We start from the raw sequence: 26,520 nt of genomic DNA, 5'->3' as shown, positions 1-26,520 counted from the left end.
CCACCCTCTGGAACACTGGCGCACTGTGGTATGGCTTTCTTTTGGCAAAGCATCTATGCCCACACCCCATTTCCTGTGGCCCAAGATCCAAGGTCTTCTGAGTGGCTTTTCTCCTTGCAGGCAAGAGAAGGCAGAGATCTAGAAGGGGAGGGATTCAGGAGACCAGGGCTCTAATCTAACTGACTCCCTGGCTTTGGGCTAATTACCTTCTGTCTCTTAGCCTCTTGTTTCCTCACCTATAAAATTGGGATAATAGTCGTCGCTGCCCTGTAAGACTGTTTTAAGGTTTAAATGAAACATGCAAGATAAAAACTTCTGCGCAGCAAAGGAAACAGTCAACAAAACTAAGAAGCAACCCACGGAATGAGAGAATGTCATTTGCAAATGACATTTCAGATAAATGGCTGGTATCCAAGATCTATAAAGAACTTCTCAAACTCAACACCCATAAAGCAAATAATCCAGTCCAGAAATGGGCAGAAGACATGAACAGACACTTCTCCAAAGAAGACATACAAATGGCTTACAGACACATGAAAAAATGCTCCACATCACTAGCCATCAGGGAAGTACAAATCAAAACCACAATGAGATACCACCTCACACCAGTTAGAATGGCAAAAATTAACAAGACAGGAAACAACAAGTGTTGGCGAGGACGCGGAGAAAGGGGAACCCTCTTACATTGTTGGTGGGAATGCAGGCTGGTACAGCCACTCTGGAAAACATTATGGAGGTTCCTCAAGACATTAAAAATAGAGCTACCCTATGACCCAGCGATCGCACTACTAGGTATTTACCCCAAAGATACAGCTGTAGTGAAAAGAAGGGGCACATGCACCCCAATGTTCATAGCAGCAACGTCCACAATGTCCAAACTGTGGAAAGAACCGAGATGCCCTTCAACAGATGAACAGATGAAGATGTGGTTCATATACACAATGGGATATTACTCAGCCATCAGAAAGGATGAATACCCACCATTCACACTGACATGGATGGAACTAGAGGGGATTATGCTAAGTGAAATAAGTCAAGCAGAGAAAGACAATTATCACATGGTTTCACTCATGTGTGGAGCACAGGGAACAGTGCGGAGGACCACAGGGGAAGGGAGGGAAAACTGAACGGGAAGAAATCAGAAAGGGAGACAAACCCTGAGAGACTCTGGACTCCGGTAAACAAACTGAGGGTTACAGAAGGGAGGGGGTGGGGGATGGGGTAACCAGCTGATGGGTATTAAGGAAGGCACATGTTGTGATGAGCACTGGGTGTTATATGCAACTAATGAATCATTGTACACTACATCAAAAACTAATGTACTATACATTGTACTATATGTACTATATGTTGTACTATAGGTACTATATGTTGTTAATATATGTTGGCTAACTGAACATAATAGAAAGAAAAGAAAAGAAAAGAAAAAGAAAGAAAGAAAGAAAAAGGAAGGAAGGAAGGAAGGAAAGAAGGAAGGAAGAAAGAAAAGAAAGAAAAGAAAAAAAGACAGAAAGAACATGCAGTATAAAGAAATGCTAAACGTTCATCCCCATGCTATCCGCTCTCCCTGAGGATGCCTGTCTCCCTCTCTGGTCCTGACCCTCATCCAGAAATACTCCGAACACAGATGTTCTGAAAGTCACCTCGAGCCAGCTCACCCCTCCCTCCTCTGAGCTCCCTAGGATCCTTAGCAGCTTTTTTTTTTTTTTTTTAAGATTGTAGTTATTTATTTAACAGAGACAGTGGGAGCACAAGTAGGAGAAGAGAAGCAGATTCTCTGCTGAGCAGGGATCCCGACGTGGGACTCGATCCCTGGACTCTGGGATCACAACCTGAGCCGAAGGCAGACACTTAACCGACTGAGCCACCGAGGCGTCTCCTTAGCAGCTCTAAGAGGAGACTTGCCTTGAAGCAGAAACCTCCAAGGCCTCCTGCAACCTCAACACAACCCAGAGCCCAGCATGTGCCGCAGGCCTTTTGCTCTGATTGCCTCAACCAGTCAGTTAGCGGGTTTTGCTTTTCTAAAATCACCATCCTACAGCTTCCCCTTTCCTGATTTAACAAACCTCCATCCCTCCTCCTTGTCCCACAATGGATCCACTTCTTCCCAAGGACCAAGTCTCAAGCTGACAAAGCTGCAGGAAGAGGAAAGCTTCTGGGATCCACCCCCATCCGGGACCCCCGTCCCCCATCAGTTATGACTGTCAAATATTCTAAAGTTTTACCGGCCTTCTCTCTAGGATGGGGGTCCAGGGTGTACAAAACCAGAGAGAGAACAGAGGACTGCCAAGCAAGGAGAGGGGTGGAGTACGTGTTGTTATAAATTATTTCATTCTATCCCCCATATGATTTCCTGAGGCAATCCTCGTAATGCAACTGTCTTCTGTATTTTGAAAACATCCTTATTTCACAATAAGGAAGCTGGGGTTTTAGAAATCACACTTTGTGTGCTTAGAGGGTGGAGTGACAATGGCCAGGGCACGAGGCCCTCTTGGGTGCAGATTTCAACACAGGCCGCCTTCCCGGGAGACAGCCTTAGTCTCATCCCGCCTCTCATCTTGTTTTTAGCTTACAGTGAAGTATTCAAAGACAAAAAAAAGGCCAATGCATTTAACCCCTTACCAGGCACTGTTTACCTTCAGACTTCAAATACAAACGGTTGATTGAAAGGAGGGAAGAAAATCTTAAGACATTTCTAGATGTTACTGGGAATTCTTACCTCCTCTTTCAAGGGCCCAGGCAGCTCCCAGCAACTCCCTGTCCCCCCCTCTCAAGATAAGAAAAGCCTGAGGGCCTTGAGCCTGGGGCACTAAAAAAAGAAAAAAGCTCTATTTTTAACGTCTTGAGGAATCTCCATACTGTTTTTTCGAGTGGCTATACCTATACCAAAAAAAAAAAAAAATATATATATATATATATATATATAAATTTTTAAAAATCAAAAAAGAAAGAAAGAAAAAGAAAAAAAGCAAAGCCTGAAGGACATTGGCCTCAGCAAACCAAAGAGATGTGAAATGCGTGAAATGTGCGGAGTTAGCTCTGATTGAAGTCAGCATGACTTGGCGAGCTGCTGTCCAAATACAAGGTGTGCTGTTCGGGAGCAAAGAAATCTGGTTGAACAACTTCACTTCCTTCTGGATGAGGGACTGAAATTAAGCCTTGCAAAGGGACAGGAAATTTGAGGACATTAATGTCAGGGGCCCAATAAGCACAACCCTCCCGACTAAGGGGGAGAGAAAACCCAGCCGCCGCCCCACACAGTGTGGGTGCCTCTCGTGATCTTTGTCCAGGGCACTCACACATCTGCAGCAACACTTAGGAGCTGTTTTCAAATCCCCAAGTCTCTGATTATGCTCCTAGATTCACACCAGACGAATGTTCCTCCCTTCCTCTAGGTTCTGTGATGTCCTTGTGTGCACCGTCCCCAAGAAACAGAAACACCCTTTCTTGTGTTTTCAAGTAATCGATGACCAGCCCATTCTTGCTTTGAAAAGTGGGAGCCCGAGCCAAACAGGCTGTTTATCATTTTCGAAATGGGTAGTTCCAAATACCAATTCCGTGTTAAAATTAAAAAAAAAAAAAAAAAAAAAAAACCTCACGACGCGAAAAGATTGAAATATGCGAAGATTCGGTCTGGCACTAAGAGAATGCATACTCGTTTCTTTATTTGAGTATCCCATAGAAGTCAGCCTACCTCCTTTCCAAAAGCCTTATGGAAAGCTGCGCGGGAAGGTGGTGGTGTAGGAAGACCCCGAACACACCTCTTCCCACGGACACCAGATCCTTAGCTTCATATGGAACAACTTCCTTTGAAGAAGAGCTGAAAACCCACCGAACTGCCCCTCCACAACAAAGGATGGAAAGACCACACCGAGGTGGGTAGGAGAGGCAGAGACACGGTCTTGCAAAAGCCCCCCCACCCCCAGCACAGAGACCCACAGCAGGGAGGGATCTCACAAGGGCAGAGTCTCTCCCAGAGGAGCGAGGGGTTTGTGCCCCCTACCAGGCACCTCAACCCTTGGGACCTGTACCAGAGAGATGCGCCCCCAAAAGGTCTCACTTAAAAAAAACAGTGGGGCTTACTTAAGTCCAAGAGGCATGTGGTCTCTCTCACATAGAGACCCAGACAAAAGCAAATTTGAAAAGCATGTAGACTGTGTGTGAAGGAGATTCATTTGCTAATCTTCGTGAACCTGCCAGAGGGGTGGGGGACAGGTGGGACGCTCTCCAGAGATGAGCCCCACTTTTGCTTTCTCTCTCTCCCTGCTAGCGCAGGCGGCGCACAGAGACGGGGCACGCTCCCGCTGCCGTGGGGTGAACGGTCCCGGTATTCTCCCACTGCCTGGCCGAAGCCAGCAGGCAGGTGAGTTGCACCACGCTCCTGCTGCCGGACTGGGGCTGGAGGCTACAAGTGGTCACAGCATTCTCCCACAGCCTTGCTGCTGAGGGGCAAGAACAGACACGGTGTCCTCCTGCAGCATCACCGATGCCAGAGGGCATGCACAGCCAAGGCAGTCTCCCCTGGCTTTTCTAAAGCCAGTGGGCACGCTCCAGCCCCTGCACTCGCCAGCTGCGTCGCAAAGCCAGCAGGTGCATGCAGCCCACACAGAGGGCACGCATTGATCCCCTGGCCCTGGTGGCCAGGGAGCGCTTGTGTTCCTGGGTTCCATGGGACTATAACAATCGCAAAGACAGTTCCTGGCAGCTTACAACTCCCAGGGCCCTGCACAGACAGTAGACTGAAGCACATCCCCAGTCTCCCTGAGAAAAAGGCCTATTTACTTGTCCTGGAGCTTTAGCCTGAGGGGTAGACTTCCTGTTTGCCACACAACCAGAGGTTATGAAGGTGTTCTCAGGGAACACAGGCAGGGAGACACCATCCTTGCACGCAGCCCTGGCCTTGCTTCAGCTCTCTGGTACCTCCTAGGAAGGAGCTTATACACTTGGCTAGAACCTGAGTTTTGCAACCTCCCCCCAAAGGACACCTTTGGATCTCCTGGCCTGGAGGCCAGCAGAGGTTATGGGATTATGGTCCCACAGGACTGTACCTATTTGCATACTTTAAAAGCTGCTGCCTACGGGTCTGGCTTCCAATCAGCCTGAAACTAGGTTCTAACAGATCCTTCCCTTTGGATCATCAACAGGTCTTGGCACACCAATGGAGCCCTATCAAGAATAAATCAGGTTGCTCGGGCAATCACAAAAGTTGGAAAGCTAACCAAGACCTAGGGCAAGGTTAAGCAACAAGGTTCATCACCCACACAAGGCCACTCCTTTAAGATGGAGTATTGGGAGAGGTTGCTCTTTAGAAACATACAAAAATTAACACAGAGTGGGATGCCTGGGTGGTTCAGTCAGTTAAGCGTCTGCCTTTGGCTCAGGTCATGATCCCAGGTTCCTGGGATCAAGTCCTGCACTGGGCTCCTTGCTCAGCAGGGAGCCTGCTTCTCCCTCTGTATGCCACTCCCCCTGCTTATGATCTCTCTCTCTCTCTCTGACAAATAAATAAATAAAATCTTAAAAAAAAAGAAATGAACACAGAGAGTCAAGCAAAATGAAGACATAGAGAAGTATGTTCCAAATAAAAGAACAAGGTAAAAATCTCAGAAAAATACCTTAATTTCACAGAGATAAGTAATCTGCCTGATAAAGAATTCAAAGCCATGGTCATAAAGATGCTGACCAGACTCAGGGGAAGACCAGATGAACACAGTGAGAACTTCAGCAAAGAGATGGAAAACATCAGCAAGTGCCAAACATTAGTCACAGAGCTGAAGCACACACTGGAGGGTTCCCCAGCAGACCAGGTGAAGCAGAACAGATCAGCAATCTGGAAGGCAGGGCAGTGGAGCTCACCCAAACAGAGCAGCCAAAAAAGGAAAAAAGAAGTGAAAAAGAAAAATGAAGACAGCCTAACAGACCTATGGGACAACATCAAATCAAATAACAATTCACATTACAGGGGCCAGAAGGAGAAGAGAGAGAGAAAGGAACAGAAAATTATTTGAAGAAATAATGGCTGAAAGTTCCCTAACCTGGGGAGAGAAACAGACATCTAGGTCCAGGAAGCCCAGAGAATTCCAAATAAGATGAACCCAAAGAGATCACATCAAGCACATCCTGATTAAATGTCAGAAGTTAAAGATAAAAAGAGACTTTTAAAAGCAACAAGAGAAAAACAACTTGGGACATGCAAGGAACCCCCAGAAGACAACTGGCAGATTTTTCATCAGAAATTTGCAGCCAGAAGGGGTTGTGGGATGATAAATCCAATCCAAAGTGCTGAAAGGAATAAAACTTCCAACCAAGAATACCCTACCCGGCAAGGTTATCATTCAGAATTGAAATACAGATACAGAGGATGGTAACAAGATCTACTGTGGCGATCACCTTGCAATGTATACAAATATCAAGTCATTATGCCATACATCTGAAATCAATATAATGTCATAGGTCAATTATACCTTAACAAAATATTTTTTAAAAAATAACTGATGCAGGGTACCTGAGTGGCTCAGTCAGTTAAGCATCTGACTCCTGATTTCAACTCAGGTCATGATCTCAATCCTGGGATTGAGCCCCACATGGGGCTTCACGCTCAGCAGAGAGTCTGCTTGAGAGTCTCTCTCTTCCTCTCCCACTGCCCCTCCCCCGCTCATGCTCTCTAAATAAAGAAATAAGCCAATAAAGTCTTTAAAAACAAATACATAACGCTACACAGGATCACTCTAATATTCCATGTGTTAAAATTCACTTGACTTTCTCTGAAAGAGATAAATTAAGCTCTAAGGAAACAGGCACCTAGTTATGAAATCCAAATGCATCTTAACTCCTGAGTTAGCCCATCCTTAGCCATCATAAACAAACATTTGTAAATTAAAGGGAAAAAAGAACTTTTTATATAATAAAATTTACTTTAGAATTACTGTAACTTCCAAGTCTAGAAAGGTAGCTTCATATGAAGCCCTCTGTAAACATGAACCAGTTGAACTTGAGGAGCAACAGTGCTTTGTCAGCAGCTGGTCTGGGACCGAGTCCGCGGGGGGCGTGAAGGCCCCCGCCATCTCACCTGTCCTCAAAGCACACGGTGCACTTCCAGGCACTGGTCTTCCTCAGGAACACTCGGCACTCCGAGCACACGCGGTGGCTGCAGCCCTTGCACACGGCCCCCCGGTTCAGCAGAAGCCCCAGCTCACGCTGACAGCGTGCACACGACTTCTCTTTGTACTCCGGGCTCACGCTCTTTGCTCCTTTCCACCGGAGGTGCTGCAAGTGCGTCTTCAGTTTCCTGCGGCCCGAAGAGTCAAATGATAAGTTATGACTGAAAGAAAGGACAGACGCCAGACGTACCCCTACATGGAGAGGGCCCCAACAGTACCACTCCCCAGCAAGAGAAGAAACAAGGGGCTTTGGCATCCAACACACCCGGGTACAACATGGCTGTGTGAACTAGCCATCTCACTCGATCTCTCCAGAAAGAGGCTCAGAGATTTTCTCCACAGCGAAACGGAGATGAGAAAAAGCTCCCCTCCCACGGACGCTAGGAGGATTCAATGGCAAAGCCTAAAAAGTGGCCAGCACAGAGGAGTTAGTCGCTAGTTTGGTTCTAGGCTCATCCCTCATGCCCAAAGGACATCATAATGGTTAGCAAGGTCAGAGAGAGAACAGAACAAAACAAAACACACACACACACACACACAGAGAGAGAGAAAATGGCATCAATTTTAATATAGAAGGCATGGAAAGATCTATAAAGATATACACGCCTGCTATTGTCATTAAGTTATCCAATAAAATTATTTAACTGATGCTATGCTTTTGCTACTGTTTTTTTTTTTTTTTAAGTTCTTATTTATTTGACAGAAAGAGAGATAGCGAGAGCAGGAACACTAGCAGGGGGAGTGGGAGAGGGAGAAGCAGGCTCCTCGGCTTAGCAGGAAACCCGATGCGGGGCTCGATCCCAGGACCCTGGGATCATGACCTGAGCCGAAGGCAGATGCTTAACAACTGAGCCACCCAGGCATCCCAGCTACTGTTTTGTTTTGTTTTGTTTTTTGTTTTTTAATGGGTGGTCAGTTCACTTCCAGTCCCTATTTCTCCGAGACAATATTGCCCAAGTGTGCTAAGGGACCTTACACTGGACCCCAAAGAGGTGTTATTAACCAGAACACTCTCTTATGAAATGTCTCTGCTAGCTACTTTTAGAAGAGAGAAGCCAATCCCAAAAAGCAAGTGTAGTTCATTCAATTTGCAGAAATTGCAGGACTGGCTCTAGAGTCTGTACCCTCTGGAACAAAACTTCCTGACCACAGCGTCCGCGTTACTTTGTTGATATTCAAAACAATGTTTCTAAACCACCAAAAGGCCTCTAATCATCAGAGACAATTCCATTTTGTTCAGTGTTTTATATCTTTTTAGTGGAAGAAAGTACAAGGACACTTAGGGAGCTTTGGGATAACAGGGAAGGACAGAAACAGATCACTGTATCTTCCAGTTACCCCGCAAATTTCTCTCATTCCTCAAGCATTGGGTTGCCCCGAATTTTATTTATTTATATGTGTATTTTTCTTGGCAGACTCTGAAAGAGTTCTGCCGTTAAAAACAAAACAAAATCAAAAGCCTATTCCACGTACTTACTTTCCAGTCTTTGAGTCCTTTACAGTCATTGACAAACAAGGTATCGCCATTTGTAAGGGTGGATCTTGACCACTACCAATCCGCAGTTTTGATACAGCCTAGCCCTGCTTTATTAAGTGTTAACTCATATCAAACTGTGTGTGCAGCTTCCAGACAGACAAGGAAAGAATTTCCTATTGACAGATCAGTCAGGGAACAGGCTGAGCAGGTTCATATTTTATACTCCCCCTCCCCTCAAAGCCAACTTGGAAGCAAAAGCACACAAAGAAATAGACAGGAATGGATTGCAGCAGACCTGCTGTTTCTACACTGCTTTCTCAGCTTTTCTGTGTGCCTTCAGAAACCCCACCAACAATTTAGGCAACCCTTTGCTGGAGGTCTTTCCCTTGAGGGTATAGTAGAAGCCTGCAAACCTTCCTTTGAATTAGTCCCAAGAAGTAGCAAAGGGACGAGCAGCACACAACACACTTAGCACAAAAAAGCACTATTCTAAGTCAATGACAAGAGCAGCCTCCCTTTGCCCTTACAGTGGGGAGCTCAGTTAGAGGGCAGGGTTACCTGGCCTCTATCCCTCACAGGGCCCCTTGCGGAGGGGACGCCCGGACCCCCCGTGGCCAGCAAGCAGGTGGCAGCAGGCTGCAAGCAGGAAAACCCAGGGACTTGCACGCATGTGGAGGACAGCATACCGGATCCTTTCCTCCTCGATGTTTTGAACCGTCTGGTCTCGGTACAGGACCTGGAGGATGACCTCGCGTTCCAACTCCTGGAGGGAATTCAGATTGATGTCCCGGGCCATTCCTTCTCTCGTGCAGAGACCTGAGCCGAGTGTCACTCCATGGCCGGGTATCCCTGGGCTGTGGGTAAGCTCAGAGCGCCCAGGAGCAGCCCCAAGTGCTTGAAAGTGCTCCTTCTCCTATTTCATTGGCAACTGTTTGGCTTGTGACTCTTTTTTTTTTTTTTTTTTTTTTGTCCTTTTTAACTGTGTCACACTCCTCAGGAGAAGAAAGCTCCAAGAGGCTGCCCCTCAGCTGGACTCGTGGCTCCCCAAGCCTCATGCCACCTGGGGAGCCTTTCCACGGAGCCTTACAGCTACCTCTGATGTCCGTCTAACCCCAAAGCATATCTCTTTTCTGAGGTTTTGCCAGAGATTGTTATAAATCAGGCATGGCTCCAAGCAGATAGTTTCCGCAAAGCAGAAGTGAGCCCCAATCTGAGGGAACTTAGAAACGGCAGTAGAAGAATATCGAGGACATTCAGAAGCTAACTTTCCCCTCCAATGCCTTCGGGTCAGCAGTTATGGTCATTAAAAGCCCAGCCAGTTGAAAGCCTGTAGAAAGGAACAACAAAATGACCTCATTTTCCTGGCTTGTGTATGTCTGCGGCATCACTTCTGGACACACAAAATGTTCCACACAGACCTTTGCACCTCTGCCATTGTGATAATGTAAGATTTTAAATTTTATTAAAATTGGCCTTCTCGTGTTTCTAAAAGCCACACTTCTGAACTTGAATTATTCTTGAATTATTCGTATCTCCAGTGATCAGAGAAGCAAAAAGGTCCATGTTTAACGGGTATCATCCTAATGGAAAATACATTAGAAGATTCAATGTGCCCAACACTTAGCTCTTATTTTTACAATTCACTTCAAAACTCAAAAAAAGTGGGAATATCCCACAACCTCTATCTATGAATTATTTATGGTTTTTAATGGTTTTCAAAGGATGTCATATGCATGGGGTCTTGTTTCTGTCTAATACTGGTTGAAAGGTTCTGCATATGTTCCCCCTGCTTTTTTTCCCCCATTGGAGACACTGGGCTCACATGACCTTCAATTTGTTCCTCCCCCACCCCAACCAAGAAGATGGTGTTGAATTGATAAAAAAAACACTGGCTAGATGCATATCAATGAAAAGCAGAAAGTATAGATCAAATATACTTTCTGTAATGCCATTTTTTTAATCAAATCTACATGAATTCCTTAGTAATGAGAATTCCTTTCAATGCTTTAGAAGCTAAACTTTTGTTGGGCTTCAACAGAAATCCACATTATATTAATTTATGATTCATAACAAATCATTGAATAAGAGGTTAATAGAGCCCTAAGGGATCATTTTCTTTAAGAAAAAAAGGGTTAAGAATCTCTGCTTAATCTTTGGTAGTCTGGTGAAGCCTGTGTATTTAATGCATAAAATAAAATACATTGAATTACAAAGGAAATCATTTATACTCAAATGTTTTACTACAGTAATATGTATGTTCACTGATGTATGAAATAATGAGATCTAGCAGTGATCTAACAACTACTATAATTTCAAAGCAATGATGATTTTAAGTAATATTTTGAGATATCTACAACATACATTATGGTATGAAAATACGTGATTTCTATTAGTGACAGTTACCAGTCCTGCTAGTTCTACTCTGGTTTGATGCCTGTATTCAAAATGGAAAGAAATGCTAAATTTTACTTAGAGGTAGATAAATAAAGAAGTAATCTTTTTCCAATCCAAGTTCATGGCCCTATAGGCTGAGGACTCATGGCTTAAGGGATTCTAGATTTGTCAGTTACTCTATTGTGGGACAAAGTTAAAATGCACAGCTCGCCCAAATGCACAGGTTGCATGAAGATTAGGAAGTTGCAGAGCTCTGAAAGGGGCACTCTTTTTTTTTTTTTAAAGATTTTTATTTATTTATTTGAGAGAGAGAGAATGAGAGACAGAGAGCACGAGAGGGAAGAGGGTTGGAGGGAGAAGCAGACTCCCTGCCGAGCAGGGAGCCCGATGCGGGACTCGATCCCGGGACTCCAGGATCATGACCTGAGCCGAAGGCAGTCGCTTAACCAACTGAGCCACCCAGGTGCCCTGAAAGGGGCACTCTTGACCTCTCGTCTTCAGGGAAGTACTCACCAGTGCCTGCCTTCAAAAGGCTTCCTATCCAGAAGATGGGAAAATGACCAAGCAGCAAGGACTCTGGGCTCTAGCCCAGGCTGGCTGGTAATCACTGTATGACAGGTGCAAGCCTCGATCTTCCTTGGTCCCCAGTTTCTGGATGAACAGATGGAACTTGCAGATCTCAGTTCCCCGAGGCTCTGAGTCTCTGGAAAACAGGAAAGCAATATGCAATAACGTGTCAAGTAACAAGTGGTCAAGGTGCAAATTGGCCAATATGTCACCAACTTTATGAGCTGATTTCTTCTAAACTTGCCCCTTGGTTCTTCCTCCTTCTTATTTACCACTGGACCAAGAACTATACAGTTGACTCGATTCTCAAGTATTTTCAGTGAAGATTCTTGCACTTGGCTCAAAACACTTGATTTGTGTGCACCAGGCTTTCTTTTCACATGGTTTCTGTGCTCCAGATAAACCCCTGGCTCTGGTCATGTGGTACAGGGGTGGAAATGACCTTAACAAGTGGACTCACTGGGGGAATCCTGGCACACTCAAATGTTTACTCATTCAGGTGGTTGGGTTTTACAGAAATACAGGATTCAGTTATGTAAACACACTCCTCATACTCTATCAAATCCATGGCTATGGGCCTCCAGTGGGAAGGGCCCTTTTCATGGATGAGAGGGAGCTCATCCACCCCCCCGTGGCCATTCACTCCTACTTTCGGAAAAGTAAAATTTGGTTTGTTTCTCGGATCCATCCATCCATCCATTCAGTAAATATTTACTGAGTACCTTCCAAGTGCCACACACTGTTCAAATGCTTAGAGCACATGACTTGACTGGTGATATACACTCTATCCCATTGTGTAACAAGACCATGATGTTGCTTACAATAAAAGCACATAGAGGACAATTAAAGTCAGAGAGACATCAGCAGTCAGAGTGGAAAGGGGAGATCATTCTACCAGAAATCTGCAGTGAGACAGTCACCGTGCTTGAGCATTAGATGTATTTCTGACCTTCCTAGTAGCCCAGGCAAAACCAAACAAAATGAAACAAAACAAAACAAAAAAATCAAGGTGATGTATGTCATTCTGATAAACTGAAGGAAGATGAGAAGGACCTCCTTCTCATAGGTATAAAGGGCACAGACTGAGAAAACAATCAATTATTTGAGCCATGGTTCAGCAGAAGAAGCAAAATTATGCTTGAGGGGGTCATTATTATATTGATCTTAAGGCTAAGAAGCTAGCACCAAATCATAATTCACTGAAAGCATTTCGAATAGAGATCAAAACATGGTGCTTCCTGGTATTCCAAGGTGATGTTGGCGTAAAGCTTAGAAAACCAGAGGATCGGTGTCTGGTATCCATCCCCCTGTGTGTTTGTTTGTTTTTTTTAAAGATTTTATTTATTTATTTGACAGAGAGATAGACAGAAAAGCACAAGCAGAGGGAATGGCAGAGGGAGAGGGAGAAGCAGGCTCTGCACTGAGCAAGGAGCCCGATGTGGGACTCGATCCCAGGACCCTGGGATCATGACCCGAGTTGAAGGCAGATGCTTAACCATCTGAGCCACCCAGGCGCCCCCATCCCCCTGTGTTTTTTATTCTTGACTTTCAGATATTTGATTCTAGCTTCTATAAATCTTCAGCCATTCAAGCACTTGGTTAATATTTACTACAAGTAAAGCCTCCCATTATTAGATGGAAATGTACTTTTTCCTTTAACCTGAAGGATCTGCCTCTAGATCCCCTCTAAACAAGGGGTGACTTTTTTAAATGATGCCATTGGTACTGCAGGGAGCATCATGCCAGGGTCATAAATTGGTTCTGTTCATAGGGTATCACCACAAGATCTTTCACAGCAAGATTTCACAGAAACTGAGGAAGATGTTTTCTCTTTGGTGTCCAGGGTCCTCCTGGTGTCCCGCCTGGCTTGGATATCCCATTTACCACATTTGAGCCACGATTGCTTCATCTCATTGGGACTCACCCAGGATTTTCACAGGGGCAGTACCACACTTACATCTTTAGAAATTTGTGGGGCGCTTCTGGTTGTCCCAGTGACAAAGAACTGTCTTGCATCCCCATGCAAATGTTGACTGCCTTACCAGATAGTTCGATTAGAAAAAATATTATAATTATCTGATAAAATATAACTCTTATATAAACACAAAGTATATTTTGCAGGATTTTAATATACTCTGAGTTTTCCAGGATGCAACTGTAGATTGAAGGAAAACTGAACTTTGTTTCACTTAGAACTTTAACAAGAATTGTTCATCATTTCAGAAAGTTGCATTACCAAACGCAACATTGCTTGTAGTGTCTGAAAGACTCCTGCCATTTGCTGGTAACAATTCGCATTTGTAAATGTCATATTCAACATGACTCTATTTACATAAACATCTGACAACTTCACTGGGTCTTCTAATGTAGTTTACCTGTCCAAGTTCACATTATATGGTAATTATAAATATATAATTTATACAGTCCTCTTATTTGTCCTTTTTATCATGATGATTGCACTGTAGTAGAAGTAGTGTGTAGGTAGGTTATAGTGTACATGAATTCTGGTTCTGGATAGTAAAAGGTGAACTACAATATATTTCCTATAATGAGTGAGCATGGAGTTTCATAGTTTTAAGGGGAGCCTAGGTGGCTCAGTTGGTTAAGCGTCCAACTCTTGATCTCAGGGCTATGAGTTCAAGCCCCACATTGGGCTCCACGCTGGGCATGGAGCCTACCTAAAAAAACAAAAAAAGTTTCATAGTTTTAAGAACCACTGAATTAGAAGACCCAATCATTTCTAAGGTCACTTACAAATTGAGTTATATAATTCTCTTGTTCATGTTTCAACACATTATTGGGTTTGTAGGAGAATGGGGTTTGGGAAAGAGAGAATGGTTGGTTCTCATTGGTTGTTTGGTGTTTTGTGTTTGGGGGCTTCAGTTTATGAATTTGCATATACAATTTTGGGTGTGATCTCCAGGTTGTAGTTGAGAGCTCAGAGTTCTTGCAATGCAAAATCTTTGAATTATTTCAGCTGCATTTTTTCAATCCTCTTCAGTAGAAGCTCTGGGGCTCTTTCTGCACTTTATCCCAGTAAGGCTGGCATTTGAATTCTTAGAAGTTTTGTATCAACTGCTAACTTGGACAGTCTACTGTGTGATCCATCTTGCAAATCACCCAAAAACGCTTCACTGAAACTGTTCTTAGCTCATCGTCTACTTATCCAAGACAAAGTGCCCCAGACCCCTGACAACAATTTACTTATTTTTAATTTTTTTAAATTTTGTTGTTCTATTTTAGTGAACTTCCTAGCCAATAGAGGTTTCTAGGGTGGCAGATGGAGTCAGTGGGCAGCACAGGTCCATGGTCAACACCAAGAAAATCAGAATTTCAACCACCTCCTGGTATTCTTGGGGTACATATACCTTTACAAATTCCATTCCTAGTCACCTGTAGTAGAAACCATGTTGGAATATTTGTCATATTCTTTGAAACACGGGTAAAATACACTTCTTGCGTGGATGTTTTGGTTGATGTGATGTTTTGAAGTAGAACATGGAGGTAGTAAAAGAATGACATAAAATCTATGAAAATCGGTTGCGTGTTCCTCACTGTGTTACGTACTACTGTCTAGGACGACAGAGTCGGTTGGGAGGTTAGCATTTGCAACCCTCACGAAGTGGGTCCCAGGGAGAGCTGCTGGGGGGCAGAGGGGACTGTGCCCACTGGCTTGCACGCTGATGGCTGTCACCCACGGGAGCAGTAGTGACAGGAACTGAGTGGATGGCGAGGAAGAGGGAGAAGGCGACAGGGGGACAGGGTTGTCTTCATGGCAAAGGTGAGGCCCGCTGAGCCTGGGAGAGGAGGAGAAGCTGGTCTGCGGAATGGAGAGGGGGTCTCTCTAGGTGCGGACGGTGTATGTACCAATATGGGGTGGGAATGTGGCATTCTTCCTCTAGCACGGGAGCCCAGCTTGTGCACTGCCCATAAACAAGCTCCGAAGCACAAACGTAGTCTTCCTGACTCCCCCGATCTGGTGTCGCCTCCTTCTGCATCCCCACTTCCCAGTGAGTGCTCCGATGCTCCCATGGTGAACTCATTCGAGACTGTTCCCCAAGCACATCGTGCATTTGCTCCTGCTCTTCCCTCTGCCCACGAAAACCTAGTCTACTCATAGGCCATGAGTGAACAGTCAGGAAAGCAGGTTTGGAGCTGACTGTGTGGGTGAGTAGCTGAGCTCTGCCCCTTACTAACTGCTGGGCAAGTTACATAAACTGGCTGGGATTGAATTTCCTTGCCTATCCAGAGAAATACTGCACCTACTTCACAGAGTCGTTGTGAGGATTAACCGTGTTGATACATGTCCGGTACTCAGATCACTATGGCAAATGTATAGTAAGCAGTTGAAAAATATTAGCTCTAATTAGCAGTAGTGGTAGTAATAGTATCACTATCAATATTAATCTTTTGAGGTCCAGATTAATTGCTACCTAATTCAGGAAATTTCTCCTTATTTACAATCAAAATTAGTCACTCCTTCTTCATTAGAACACTGTTCGTTCTCCTTTGTATATTTCTCTATCGGGACCCTGACTTCATTCTGGCTTCTAGTCAAGAGTCCTTTCTAGTGGTGACACTGGGATTTAGTGGTCTCTCACCACCCAGAAAGTAGGTCCTTAATGGTTGGTGTGTGTTGAGAAATGCAGTGAATGTTGTGACATGTGGGTTTGTTGCAAAGAAGGAAGCATGAATTCAAGCAGAGTAGGAAGTCACGGTAGTCAGGTGAGCAAGCAAGCACCCAGTTCTGAAAGCTTCAGCCTTTTGGAAACTGAAAAGCACAGGAAAATCTGAGTTATTTTGGAATTTGAGAAGCATGCTCCAAAGTGTTTTGTTTTAATGATCTCATGCAGAAAGTCACAGCCTCCTAGCTGGAGGGATGAAGTCTCCCAGATCCATTTTTCTGAGATGCTCCTTATGCAGTCACTGTCCCATTCACCTGGCAGATTCTTAAATTGCATTTATTTTGTCCCAAGGAAAGAAGTCGGGCTCTGTTCTTACCTCCAGGGAGCCCCGACCTCCTTTTTCCATTGCACATTTGTAATTTTGCAGCGCTAACTGCCTTTGCTTACAGCACCCCACCCACCAGCCTAATTATATTTAACAATTAAAAAAGAAACCCAATACCACAGCACCATTTTGAAGGAAAAATCTCCCACAGCCGCTTAGAGAAGCCCTCTACACCAAGCTGTCCCATCTCTGCATCGGTTGGGGTACTGGACAATCCGGGATCGGGCCCAATTCCCAGGCCTAGCCATGTGCTCTTGGGCCAGTTGCTTAATCCCTGCGAGCCTTACTTTCCTTCTCTGCCTCCCCATGCCCTAGAGAAAGCTGTCCCTGCTTCACAGGGTTGACTTGGGAATTCGAGACGTCATCCAGGTAGAGACCTAGGGCAATGGCTGGAAAGAATGCTTGCAAAATGTTTGGTCTCCTTCCTCGGCCTCACAGCAAAGCTTGACTGGCTTTCAGACCTGCCAAGGGGGCAGCACGAGGACCATGGCCCTGAGGGAGAAGAGCAAGGAGGCCAGGAAAGGAGTTGTTCTCTGCTTGCAGGCAGGGGTCCCCTGACCTGCTGTCTCCGAGCAGCCAGTCATCAGCTCATAGGCGAGAAAGCTTCCGCACCTGACCGTGACGCAGGGGACAGGGACAGTGGCAATGTGGCAAATTGCGGGGGCGTGTGTGCACGTGACCAGGACCGGCCACGCTGCCGGGACGCTCAAGGGAAACTGCCGATTGTTCTCAAAGCCTGAAAGCCACAGCCCTGCAACGGGCCACGGCACAGGTCACCTCGGGGGCTGCAAGCCCCGCTGCTCTGCTCTGACCACAGTGGTTTCCTTGAGAGGCTGCAGCTGGAGGACACAGCCACGCTACCCTGCCTGGGACATAGGCAGGGGGATCGGGGTGTCACGACACCACCCCTGACATCACACGCGACAAGGTCGTCCCTTTTTGCTCGTGTGTGTTCTTTGCGGAAGCCTGTCACAGCCACAAGGAACACCAGTCCACGTGAATATAGAACAGCGCTGGTCTCTGTGGTCCCAACGCCAGCTGGGCTGGGTTCGTTTCCACCAAGGTGAGGCGAGATGGGTGTCTATCAGTTCTTTGTCTCTCTTGTCACTTAATCAGAGGTGGATTTTCCGGGAAGCTGGTAAAGCTCAAGCTCCGGCCTCCCCCTGCTTGCACGGCATGACCAAGGCCCTACCCCTGATGTTGTATTCGTTCTCTTAAAAAAGTCTCCACGAGCTGTATAAATGTCAAGCCCTTAATATATGAAGTTGCGTGTATGTGGAAATCTAGAAATCTAGAAGACCTGAAGCCTACCCAGCATAGGAGAAAGGGGAATGTGCTTCGTCTTGCTACCAAAACCCCCCCAAAAGTGCAGTTTCAGGATCCAAGTTAAACACTGACATCGTGATTTAAGCCATCATGTCTATGGCTTAAATTTGACCTCTTCTTATGGAAGGGTAAAGAAATGAGAATTAAGATTATTACATTGTTAGAGATCTTACTCATTGTAATTGTTATCCTTTTTGTTGGACCAAAAGCAACTATTTATTTAGCACTTACTCTGGGCCAGTCTGACAAGGGCTCTGCATACATTACCTCAGTCTTCATTACAACCTTGTGAAATAAGTATGCCCATTTTATAGATGAGGAGGGCAAGGCTTGGAGCAATTAAGTTATTTACCTAAAATCACACTCCAATTCCGGGCCGTTTAACTTCAAAGCCTTATGCTTTATTCAGGCAGAAAAGCTAAGAAGTTAGAATCTCCCATTATCTTGGCTAAGTAATCTTTTTCTTACACGGATTCTAACTTTGTAGTAGATCCTTAATATCCAGTGCACATTTTCCTGTCATAATCTCTCCTCTTGCCAAGAAATGCATTTGCAGGTCAAGGAAGCTTAACCAAAAGAAATTTAAATTAGATCCCAGCTAACTTACTTTTTTTTTTTAAATTTAAAAGTATATTTATGTTCCTCATCCAAACTAGAAATTATGGGTGATCGAAACAATCTGAATCTATGAAGTAGATTCAGAGCAAAACAGTAATAAACCGTCACAAATTTACAAGCCACAGAAGAAAGCAAACAAATGCAATAAACCCAATATAAATACAATCAAGACAAACATCACCTTAGAAAAATTCACACCATATAACTTTTAGATAGTGGTTTTGATTTGGTGTGATTTTTAACTAAGTCTCAATGACTTCCTCCATTCCATTTAGATTACATTTTAAATGTATGCTCTTCAATAAACTAGAAGTCATCCTCTGTCTGATTTATCACTGTTTTTGTCTCCCACCTTCTCCAGGTCATTAATTTAGGAAAAGTTACAATCACTGTAATCTCTACCCGCCTCGCCCTCGGAACAACCTACCTGAAAGGCTGGACTCGGATACTCTCCTACCTTTGCATCTGCTTCAGGAGAAGAGACGGGGCGCCTGTCCTGGAGAGAAGGAAGTCAATTTTTCTTCACCTTGGAACAACTGACGCATTTCTCTTTCCTTCCTGTCAGGCCAGAGCTGAAGCAGTGCACCCTCAGGGCCCGCCCCAGGGCGTCTGCAGCTGTCCCCACATCACCCAGGACCCCAGGAGCGAAGCCACCCAAAGCCACACCCAGGGGCTCTTGCAGGCCAACAGTTGACGTCTTTAGCTGGAAGACAGATGAAGCTGACGCTCCTGAAACCCTAAACTGTTTCACTCCTACCAAGGAAACCTCAAGAGAGACTAGAGGCTTCAAATGTTCAAATGTGTTCACCTTTTGCAAGGGGTTTCACACTGACCTCAAGTGTGAATGACTAACTACATTTCAAAGAACAGCTGTGAACTGGAGAATAACAAGCCGGGCATCAACTTTTTTGGGGGGGAGGAAAAGGGGTACATTTTGCTGAAGTATAGCATATATATAGAATAGGATACAATTGTAAGCACAAGCTTGTTAAGTTTTCCCAAAGTGAACACACCCCTATCAAGAAATAGAACTATAACAGCATCCCGGAAACCCCTTCATCCGCCCTTCCAGTTACTAAGTCCCCCCCAAAGATAACTGTTATTCTGACCTCTGACACCACTGATTCATTGTCCCGTTTTGGCACTTTGTGTAAATGAACGTATATAATATTAACTCTTTTTTGTCTGGCTTTTAGGTCAGCATGCTTATGAGATTCAACCACACTATTGCACATGTTGTCAGAGAACTGACCTCTGTGCTTCGGAGCCAAAATACAACACCAAGACAGAGTTGGGAATAAAGAGAAACAATAGCTTTATTACTTTGCCAGGCAAAGGAGGCTGCAGCAGGTTATCTCCTTCAAGAAACTGCCAGCCTGCCTGGAGGAAGGGGCTGGGGGGTTTTGTAGGGAAATACAGGAGCTAGCTGATTTTGACAGGAATTGTGTACTTGCTGTCAGCCTCCTTTGTCATGTTTTAGGCTGGTCCTGGATTCCTGAGATAAAAGACTACAAAGGGAGGAGGGCAGGTTTGCGGAAGAGAGGAAAAAGTTACTTTAAAATTGAGTTTTGCTGAAGCATTAGCGCAGCCATTTTGATGTTTGTTCAACTTTAGGTTTTTAAGCGGTTTCACACATAGTTTGTTCATCCCTCTTGTGGCATTATATTGTATGGATTTATACAAAGTTGCTCTATTGTACTATTTATTAATGGGCATTTGCACTATCCATCATGTGGGCTAGTATGAATGGTGCTCTTACGAACATTCTTATATGGTGTCTGGGTGAATACTTGTCTGCGTTTCTGCTGGCTCTGGGCCTTGAAATGGAATTGTTAGCATATGAGCAATATGAGTAGTTGCTGCCCCACAGTTTCCCGAAGTGGTTGCACCTATTTACACTACCAGAAAGAAGTTCCAGTTGCTCCACATCCCCCCAACACTTGATATTATTTGCCTTTATTTTATCCATTCTGGTCGGTGTGTTGGTATCCCGTTATGGTTTGATTTTCATTCCCCTGATATTTAGGGCAGCTGAGCAATTTGAGCATTATTTTGTATGTTTACTGGTCATTTGGTGCAGGGCCTGTTCAATTCTTTGGCCTATTGGACTACTGGCTTATCTGTTATTGACTTATAGAAGTTTTTTATATATGTAGAATCGATTGGAGTCCTCTGTCAGATATTTATATTACATAGATCTTCCACTCTGTGGACTTGTTTTTCCATTTTCTTACAGGGCTCTTTTGAGGGTCTCAGATTCACTTGTGAGGGTGAGCTAGTGTGAACTGTAATGGAGGGAATGATTCAGGCAAGTCAGATGATGACCAAAGATAAGATGCACCGTGTGACCCTGGGAGTCACCAGATCTCTCTGAACACTATTGGGCCTGGCTTTCCCCAACTGTAAATGAGGTTCACTTTGCTCATTCCTCTGGCTCTTCAATTCTGAAATCCCATTCTTCTGTGGCCTGGAAACGTTGACCTGAGATGGTGCATTCTACCAGGTGAGGAGCAGGGGTTTCCAGGAGGGGGCTACTGGGCTGTGACAAGAGGCAAGAGTGAATTTAAAAGGCAAGCTTTGGGGTGAGACAGAGCAGAGTGACCTTGAGCAAACCATGTGGGCTTTCAGAGCCATTTCCCGGTGAGGGTCACAAGCTTCCCTCCTCATTTTTGAGTTCATTCCATTCATTCACAGACATTTATTATGCGCATCAGGCACTGCTGGAGTGACCATGGTTGGGGACTCCTGGCCCAAGAAGATCTCTGATACATAAAAACTATTTACTAGGGCGCCTGGGTGGCTCAGTTGGTTAAGCGACTGCCTTCGGCTCAGGTCATGATCCTGGAGTCCCGGGATCGAGTCCCGCATCGGGCTCCCTGCTCAGCAGGGAGTCTGCTTCTCCCTCTGACCCTCTTCCCTCTCATGCTCTCATCTCTCATTCTCTCTCAAATAAATAAATAAAAAAAAAATCTTAAAAAAAAAAAACTATTTACTAGTCATAGTATTATCTGTAGCTTAAGATACAAAGTGAATCCATTTAGAAATATTTCTAAGAAAATGTTTCTAGAATGAGGGTACCCTATAATAATTATTTCCAAAGTAGGTGTATTACTTAGCTAGAGCTGCTGGAACAAATATCACACACTGTGTGGCTTAAATCACAGAAATTCATTTCCTCATAATTCTGGAGTCTAGAAGTTCAAGATCAAGGTGTCGGTAGGATTTTTTTTTTCCGGGAAGGGCCTGTGGAGATGATTGTCTCTGTGTCTTCACAAGATCTCTCTGTGCCTGTCTGGATCCTAATCTCTTCCTAAGGATGCAGTCCTACTGGATTAGGGCCCACCCATATGACCTCATTTTAACTTAACTGTCTATTTAAAGACCCCATCTCCAAATACGCTTTATTTGCAAATACAGAATGTCACATTCTGAGGTACTGGGGGTTAGGACTTCAAAATATGAATTTGAGGAGGGACACACTTTAGACTGTAACAGCAGGATATAGTAAGAAAATATTAGAACTTCCATTTACCTTTATTTTTTAAAAAGCTAGAACTTAAACTTGATTAATGCATAGTAAATGGATTCATAGTTTAACATCTCACAATGGAAATAAACATAACTTTGGGATACATGCTCAAAAATTGTTCCTGCTAAAGCGGCAAAATTAAAGAAGTTTGGAGACCACTGGCCTAAGGCCTCGGGCTACAGTGGACCGCGGGGAAGGGTTGCCAAGACGGGTGTTGAGGGGCGCTGGCTGGCTCAGTTGGTGGAGCAGGCAACTCTTGATCTTGGGATTGTGAGTTCGAGCCCCACATTGGGTATAGAGATGACTTAAAAATAAAATCTTTAAAAGAAAAAGAGAGGGGTGTTGAAATTGAGCAGATATCAATTAGATCCCATCTGAAACTAAAGCAAGGTGACACAGGGCCAACCTGGGGGTTAGACCAGAGTAGCAGTGGAAGGAGAGAGCGCCAGAATTGGTGAGTGGCCAGGAGTCAGGCAAAGAGAGTGAACGTGATAAATCACCAAGAGGAACCTTCTGAACGTGCTGTGTGGTGGGCTGCGGCCCTTTTCTTCCTTAAAGGGCCCTACCTGTAAACTCAAGCTGGTCAAGAGACTTGCTCTGGATGACAAAATGTGAGAAGTGACCTCTACCTCTCATGAGCAGTGCCTCCTGGCCAGCACACAGGCCACCATTCCCTGTCCCTTCCTCCTCCCTCAATGATTCTGGCATGGAGAAGACACGGGACAGAACCACAGCAGATGCTTGATGGGCATGTTGTATGAGTGACAAATACAACTTTGTTGTTATCAACCCCCAAGAGTTGAGGGCCATTTGTTTCTACAGCTAACCCAGCCTATGCTGACTGATCTAGCATACTTTCTCATATACACAGAACTGAGCAACTATTTAATACCTACTAGAGCATAAAAATCGGGGCGCCTGGGTGGCTCAGTTGGCTAAGTGTCTGCCTTCGGCTCGGGTCATGATCCCAGGGTCCTGGGATCGAGCCCCACGTCGGGCTCCCTGCTCAGCGGGAAGCCTGCTTCTCCCTCTCCCTCTGCCCCTCTCCCACACTCATGCTCTCTCTCTCTCTCTCTCAAATAAATAAATAAAATCTTAAAAAAAAAAAAATCAACCAGTCAAGAAGAAAGCCCAGCTGGAGGTCCCTACTGTGCTGTAAGTTATCCTTTAGTTGTTAGATCTTGGGCACTTGGGGTCTCAGGGGTGGGGCGGAGGTAGCCAGGGTCAGGAGGAAGAGGGACCCAAGGGGCTCGGAGCGACTGCCATTTCCAGGTGGTACGGAGGGGCTGCAGTCCTATCTGGTAGCACTTCCCAGCTGACAGCAGATCTAAGTACTGGCATTTCTTAGCTAATCTGGTTCCCATGGAATTTCATAGCAGAGGACTCTCGCTTTAGATATGTGTCAGCCACAGGTTTATTTTCTTTTCCATTACAGCACTAAATTCCTCAGGTCTGAGTGTCTGGCATTGCCACCTCTGCCATCGAATTATTATTATCATTATTATTATTATTATTGACTTAGTGTGACTCCATGGTAATCTAAGTCATGAACTCATGGGCACAGGGAAAGGCAGGAGAACTCGAACGTCCACAAGATTGGATTTGGATAGTGAGGGGCTGAAGATCATAGACAACACTGCAAGACTCAATTGTGCCTGGTAATACTCTTTTCTCAGGTGACATGGCTATGATTAGTAGGCCCACACTTGCTAAATAAAGGCACTGGCAATGTCAATGCCTATTTTAAAGAGTTTGTATTTAAGAGATTTTATTTGAAGGAAGAAAGCACACCACATCTGACAACCTACGGCCAAACCCCACCTTGAAAAACAAACCAGAGGGACGCCTGGGTGGCTCAGTTGGTTAAGCGACTGCCTTCGGCTCAGGTCATGATCCTGGAGTCCCAGGATCGAGTCCCACATCAGGCTCCCTGCTCAGCGAGGAGCCTACTTCTCCCTCTAACCCTCCCCCCTCTCATGTGCTCTCTCTCTCTCTCATTCTCACTCTCTCTAAATAAATAAATAAATCTTAAAAAATAAAATAAAAGCTACTTATTCTTAAAAAAAAAAAGAAAAAAGAAAAACAAACCAGAGATTCACTCCACTGACTTACTGCACAGAAACTAAATGTTATTCTAAAATATGGCTGAATACCAGAGATTTATGAGCAGCTATGAGTCAGTGTTTGTACTTCAGTACTTGTGATGGACATTTATTCTTGGCGGATTGAACATGCTGGAAACGGCAGCTAGTGGACTGCCAACTGTCCTAGTGATTTTAAACTCCTTAGCCCCACAGAGTGCCCCCCTAATTCCCCATTAGGCAGAATATCCTACCATATCACTGAATTTTTCCAAGCACTACATCACTGAGCCTAGAGAATTCCAGCCCTCCTGTTTACAGAAAGTTTGTTTTTAAAAATTTGCCATAGAGATCATATCTCAGTAAACTTTGTAGCCTCAACTCCAGCTCAGAGGCTTACACACAGTGAGTGTTCCATGTATGTGTGTTGAACAAGTGGACAAATAGTTCGGAAGATAAACAGACCAATTTATCCATTTCTGGGGAATAGGCCATATGCCAAGATCATTTAATGAATGGTCTTTGATAAAGTTGGAGAGCAGTACCCAATGCACAGAAGCTAAAGTCATGAAAAATTTTTAAAAAAAATTCACATTTACATGTTTTCTGTTGATTTATGCACATGCTGGTGAGTTTCAGTTACAACACAAAGTCAATGCATTACTAATGCACCAACCCAGCAGCCATTCATAACACTCATTTGAATTAGGAAGTTCCTAAAAGGCTGTGGAGCAATTTCTTTTCTTTTCTTTTTTTTTTTTAAGATTTTATTTATTTATTTGACAGAAAGAGACACAGCGAGAGAGGGAACACAAGCAGGGGGAGTGGGAGAGGGAGAAGCAGGCTTCCCCACCGAGCAGGGAGCCCCATGCGGGGTTCAATCCCAGGACCCCGGGATCATGACCTGAGCTTAAAGGAAGGCAGACGCTTAAAGACTGAGCCACCCAGGCGCCCCTGTAGAGCAATTTCTAAAAGATGTCCCAAACCTCACAACATTCAAATGCAGATTGGCACTCAGAACCTGTTCACTCTGGCTTTGCATATAATTCTAAGACACTTACCTAGTGGGCTTCCAGGTCCACCGCAGAGGAGCCAGAGAATACTGGAAGACAGTGAAAAGACCCTTTTGGCTCAGGAGTGTGGTGCCGCTGGGGGCCCAGAACCAGGCAGGCAGGACACCTAAAATGGGATCTCAGTTGAAGCTGGGGAATGTCAGGAAGCCAAGACAAAGAAATGTCAGAATGAGAATCACATGTGAGGCACAAGGCTGAACCGCTAAACAGGTGAGTTGAAGCCAGATCTAGGACGGGAACAAAACAGAAAAGGAAAATACAGTTCAGAATTGTCGCTTTTCTCACCACTGGGCCCCCTGCTCACCTGCCCTCTGCTTCCCGCAAGGAGGCAGGCAACGGCGCCTTTCTCCACTGGCCAGCTCTCTGCAGTTGGGCATGAGGCAGAACTGACAGATATCCGGTGGGGAAATCATTCATTCATTCAATCAATTTTAATTATACACCTACTTGTGCCAGGCACAACTGTAGGGGTAGGGGACACATCAGCGAATAAAATGGCTTCTGCCTGCATGGAACTTAGATTCATAGGATAGAAACAAGGATTTCTGATGGATTGAAAAGTGAGCTCTGTAGCTTAATTCTACCACATCTCAAGGGCTTGTGGTCAGCTCTTCCTGGGGGGATGGGAAGTAGATTTTAGCAACTGGGCTTTGGAGAGGTAAGAAGAGACAGTTTGATTTCAAGGACATAGTAAAACCAGAAAAAGCAGCCCCAAAGTCAAAGATCTTAGCCTCAGAGGACATGCAATCATATGCCCATAGTGCAGCCCTTCTTGGAAAGTGCTGTACAATTACTAATTTTCAGAATGACCCCTGTATCCAAGCGTCTGTCTAGCTCAGTTTGGTTAAAGCAGCCAGGAAGTGTGCAGCATTTTACAAAAATTTTCCACCTAGAATGTTTTTTTTGAATGGTCATTAAAGAAAAAAACAAAACAAAACCTCATTTATAGAGAAAATTTACCTCCCCAAAGGAAGGTTTCCTTCAGAGCTAAAGTTTCCTAATCCTGGATCTCCAGGAAGACTGAAAACAATTTCTCACGCTGCTCGTCATATTCACAAATCCCTTTACAATTTGTTACTAGATGTCTGAAACCATTTGAATGTTCAAATCAATCCACACAGTACAAGCTGGACGGAAGGGCCGGACAGAAGAACGGCTTTTGTACATTTGTTTTGTTTCAGTTGCGGCGGTCCAGGGAGCTGCCGGGATACTGAGCGGGTTCCCACGGAAACCACCGCGGGGAGGGCCGGAGGAGGGGCGAATCTCGAGTCCCCAGCCCCGCTAG

General features: G+C 44.8%; 1 protein-coding gene across 7 annotated transcripts in view; it reads right to left on the bottom strand.

The window, feature by feature from the left end:
* Positions 1-26,520, bottom strand: part of SYTL3 (synaptotagmin like 3) — an 89,689-nt gene that overhangs the window by 62,269 nt on the left and 900 nt on the right. For 3 of the 7 annotated variants that reach the window (XM_025866405.2, XM_025866397.2, XM_025866404.2), the window contains exons 2-6: positions 25,224-25,462; positions 18,980-19,048; positions 11,545-11,734; positions 9,324-9,964; positions 7,070-7,288 (exon numbers count right to left, since the gene is read on the bottom strand). In XM_025866405.2, the coding sequence (XP_025722190.1) occupies positions 7,070-7,288; positions 9,324-9,433 (329 nt within the window). In that variant the 5' untranslated portion in view covers positions 9,434-9,964; positions 11,545-11,734; positions 18,980-19,048; positions 25,224-25,462. Of the gene's footprint in view, positions 1-7,069; positions 7,289-9,323; positions 9,965-11,544; positions 11,735-18,979; positions 19,176-25,223; positions 25,463-26,195; positions 26,519-26,520 lie in introns of those variants that run through there. The other 4 variants (XM_025866398.2, XM_025866399.2, XM_025866401.2 and 1 more) reach the window with 4 other exon arrangements.

This window comes from Callorhinus ursinus, unplaced genomic scaffold (assembly GCF_003265705.2).
Source record: "Callorhinus ursinus isolate GAN/ISIS: 27379988/994484 unplaced genomic scaffold, GSC_fseal_2.0 scaffold6, whole genome shotgun sequence".
Taxonomy (NCBI): domain Eukaryota; kingdom Metazoa; phylum Chordata; class Mammalia; order Carnivora; family Otariidae; genus Callorhinus; species Callorhinus ursinus.
This window is presented reverse-complemented; position numbering and strand designations above follow the sequence as displayed.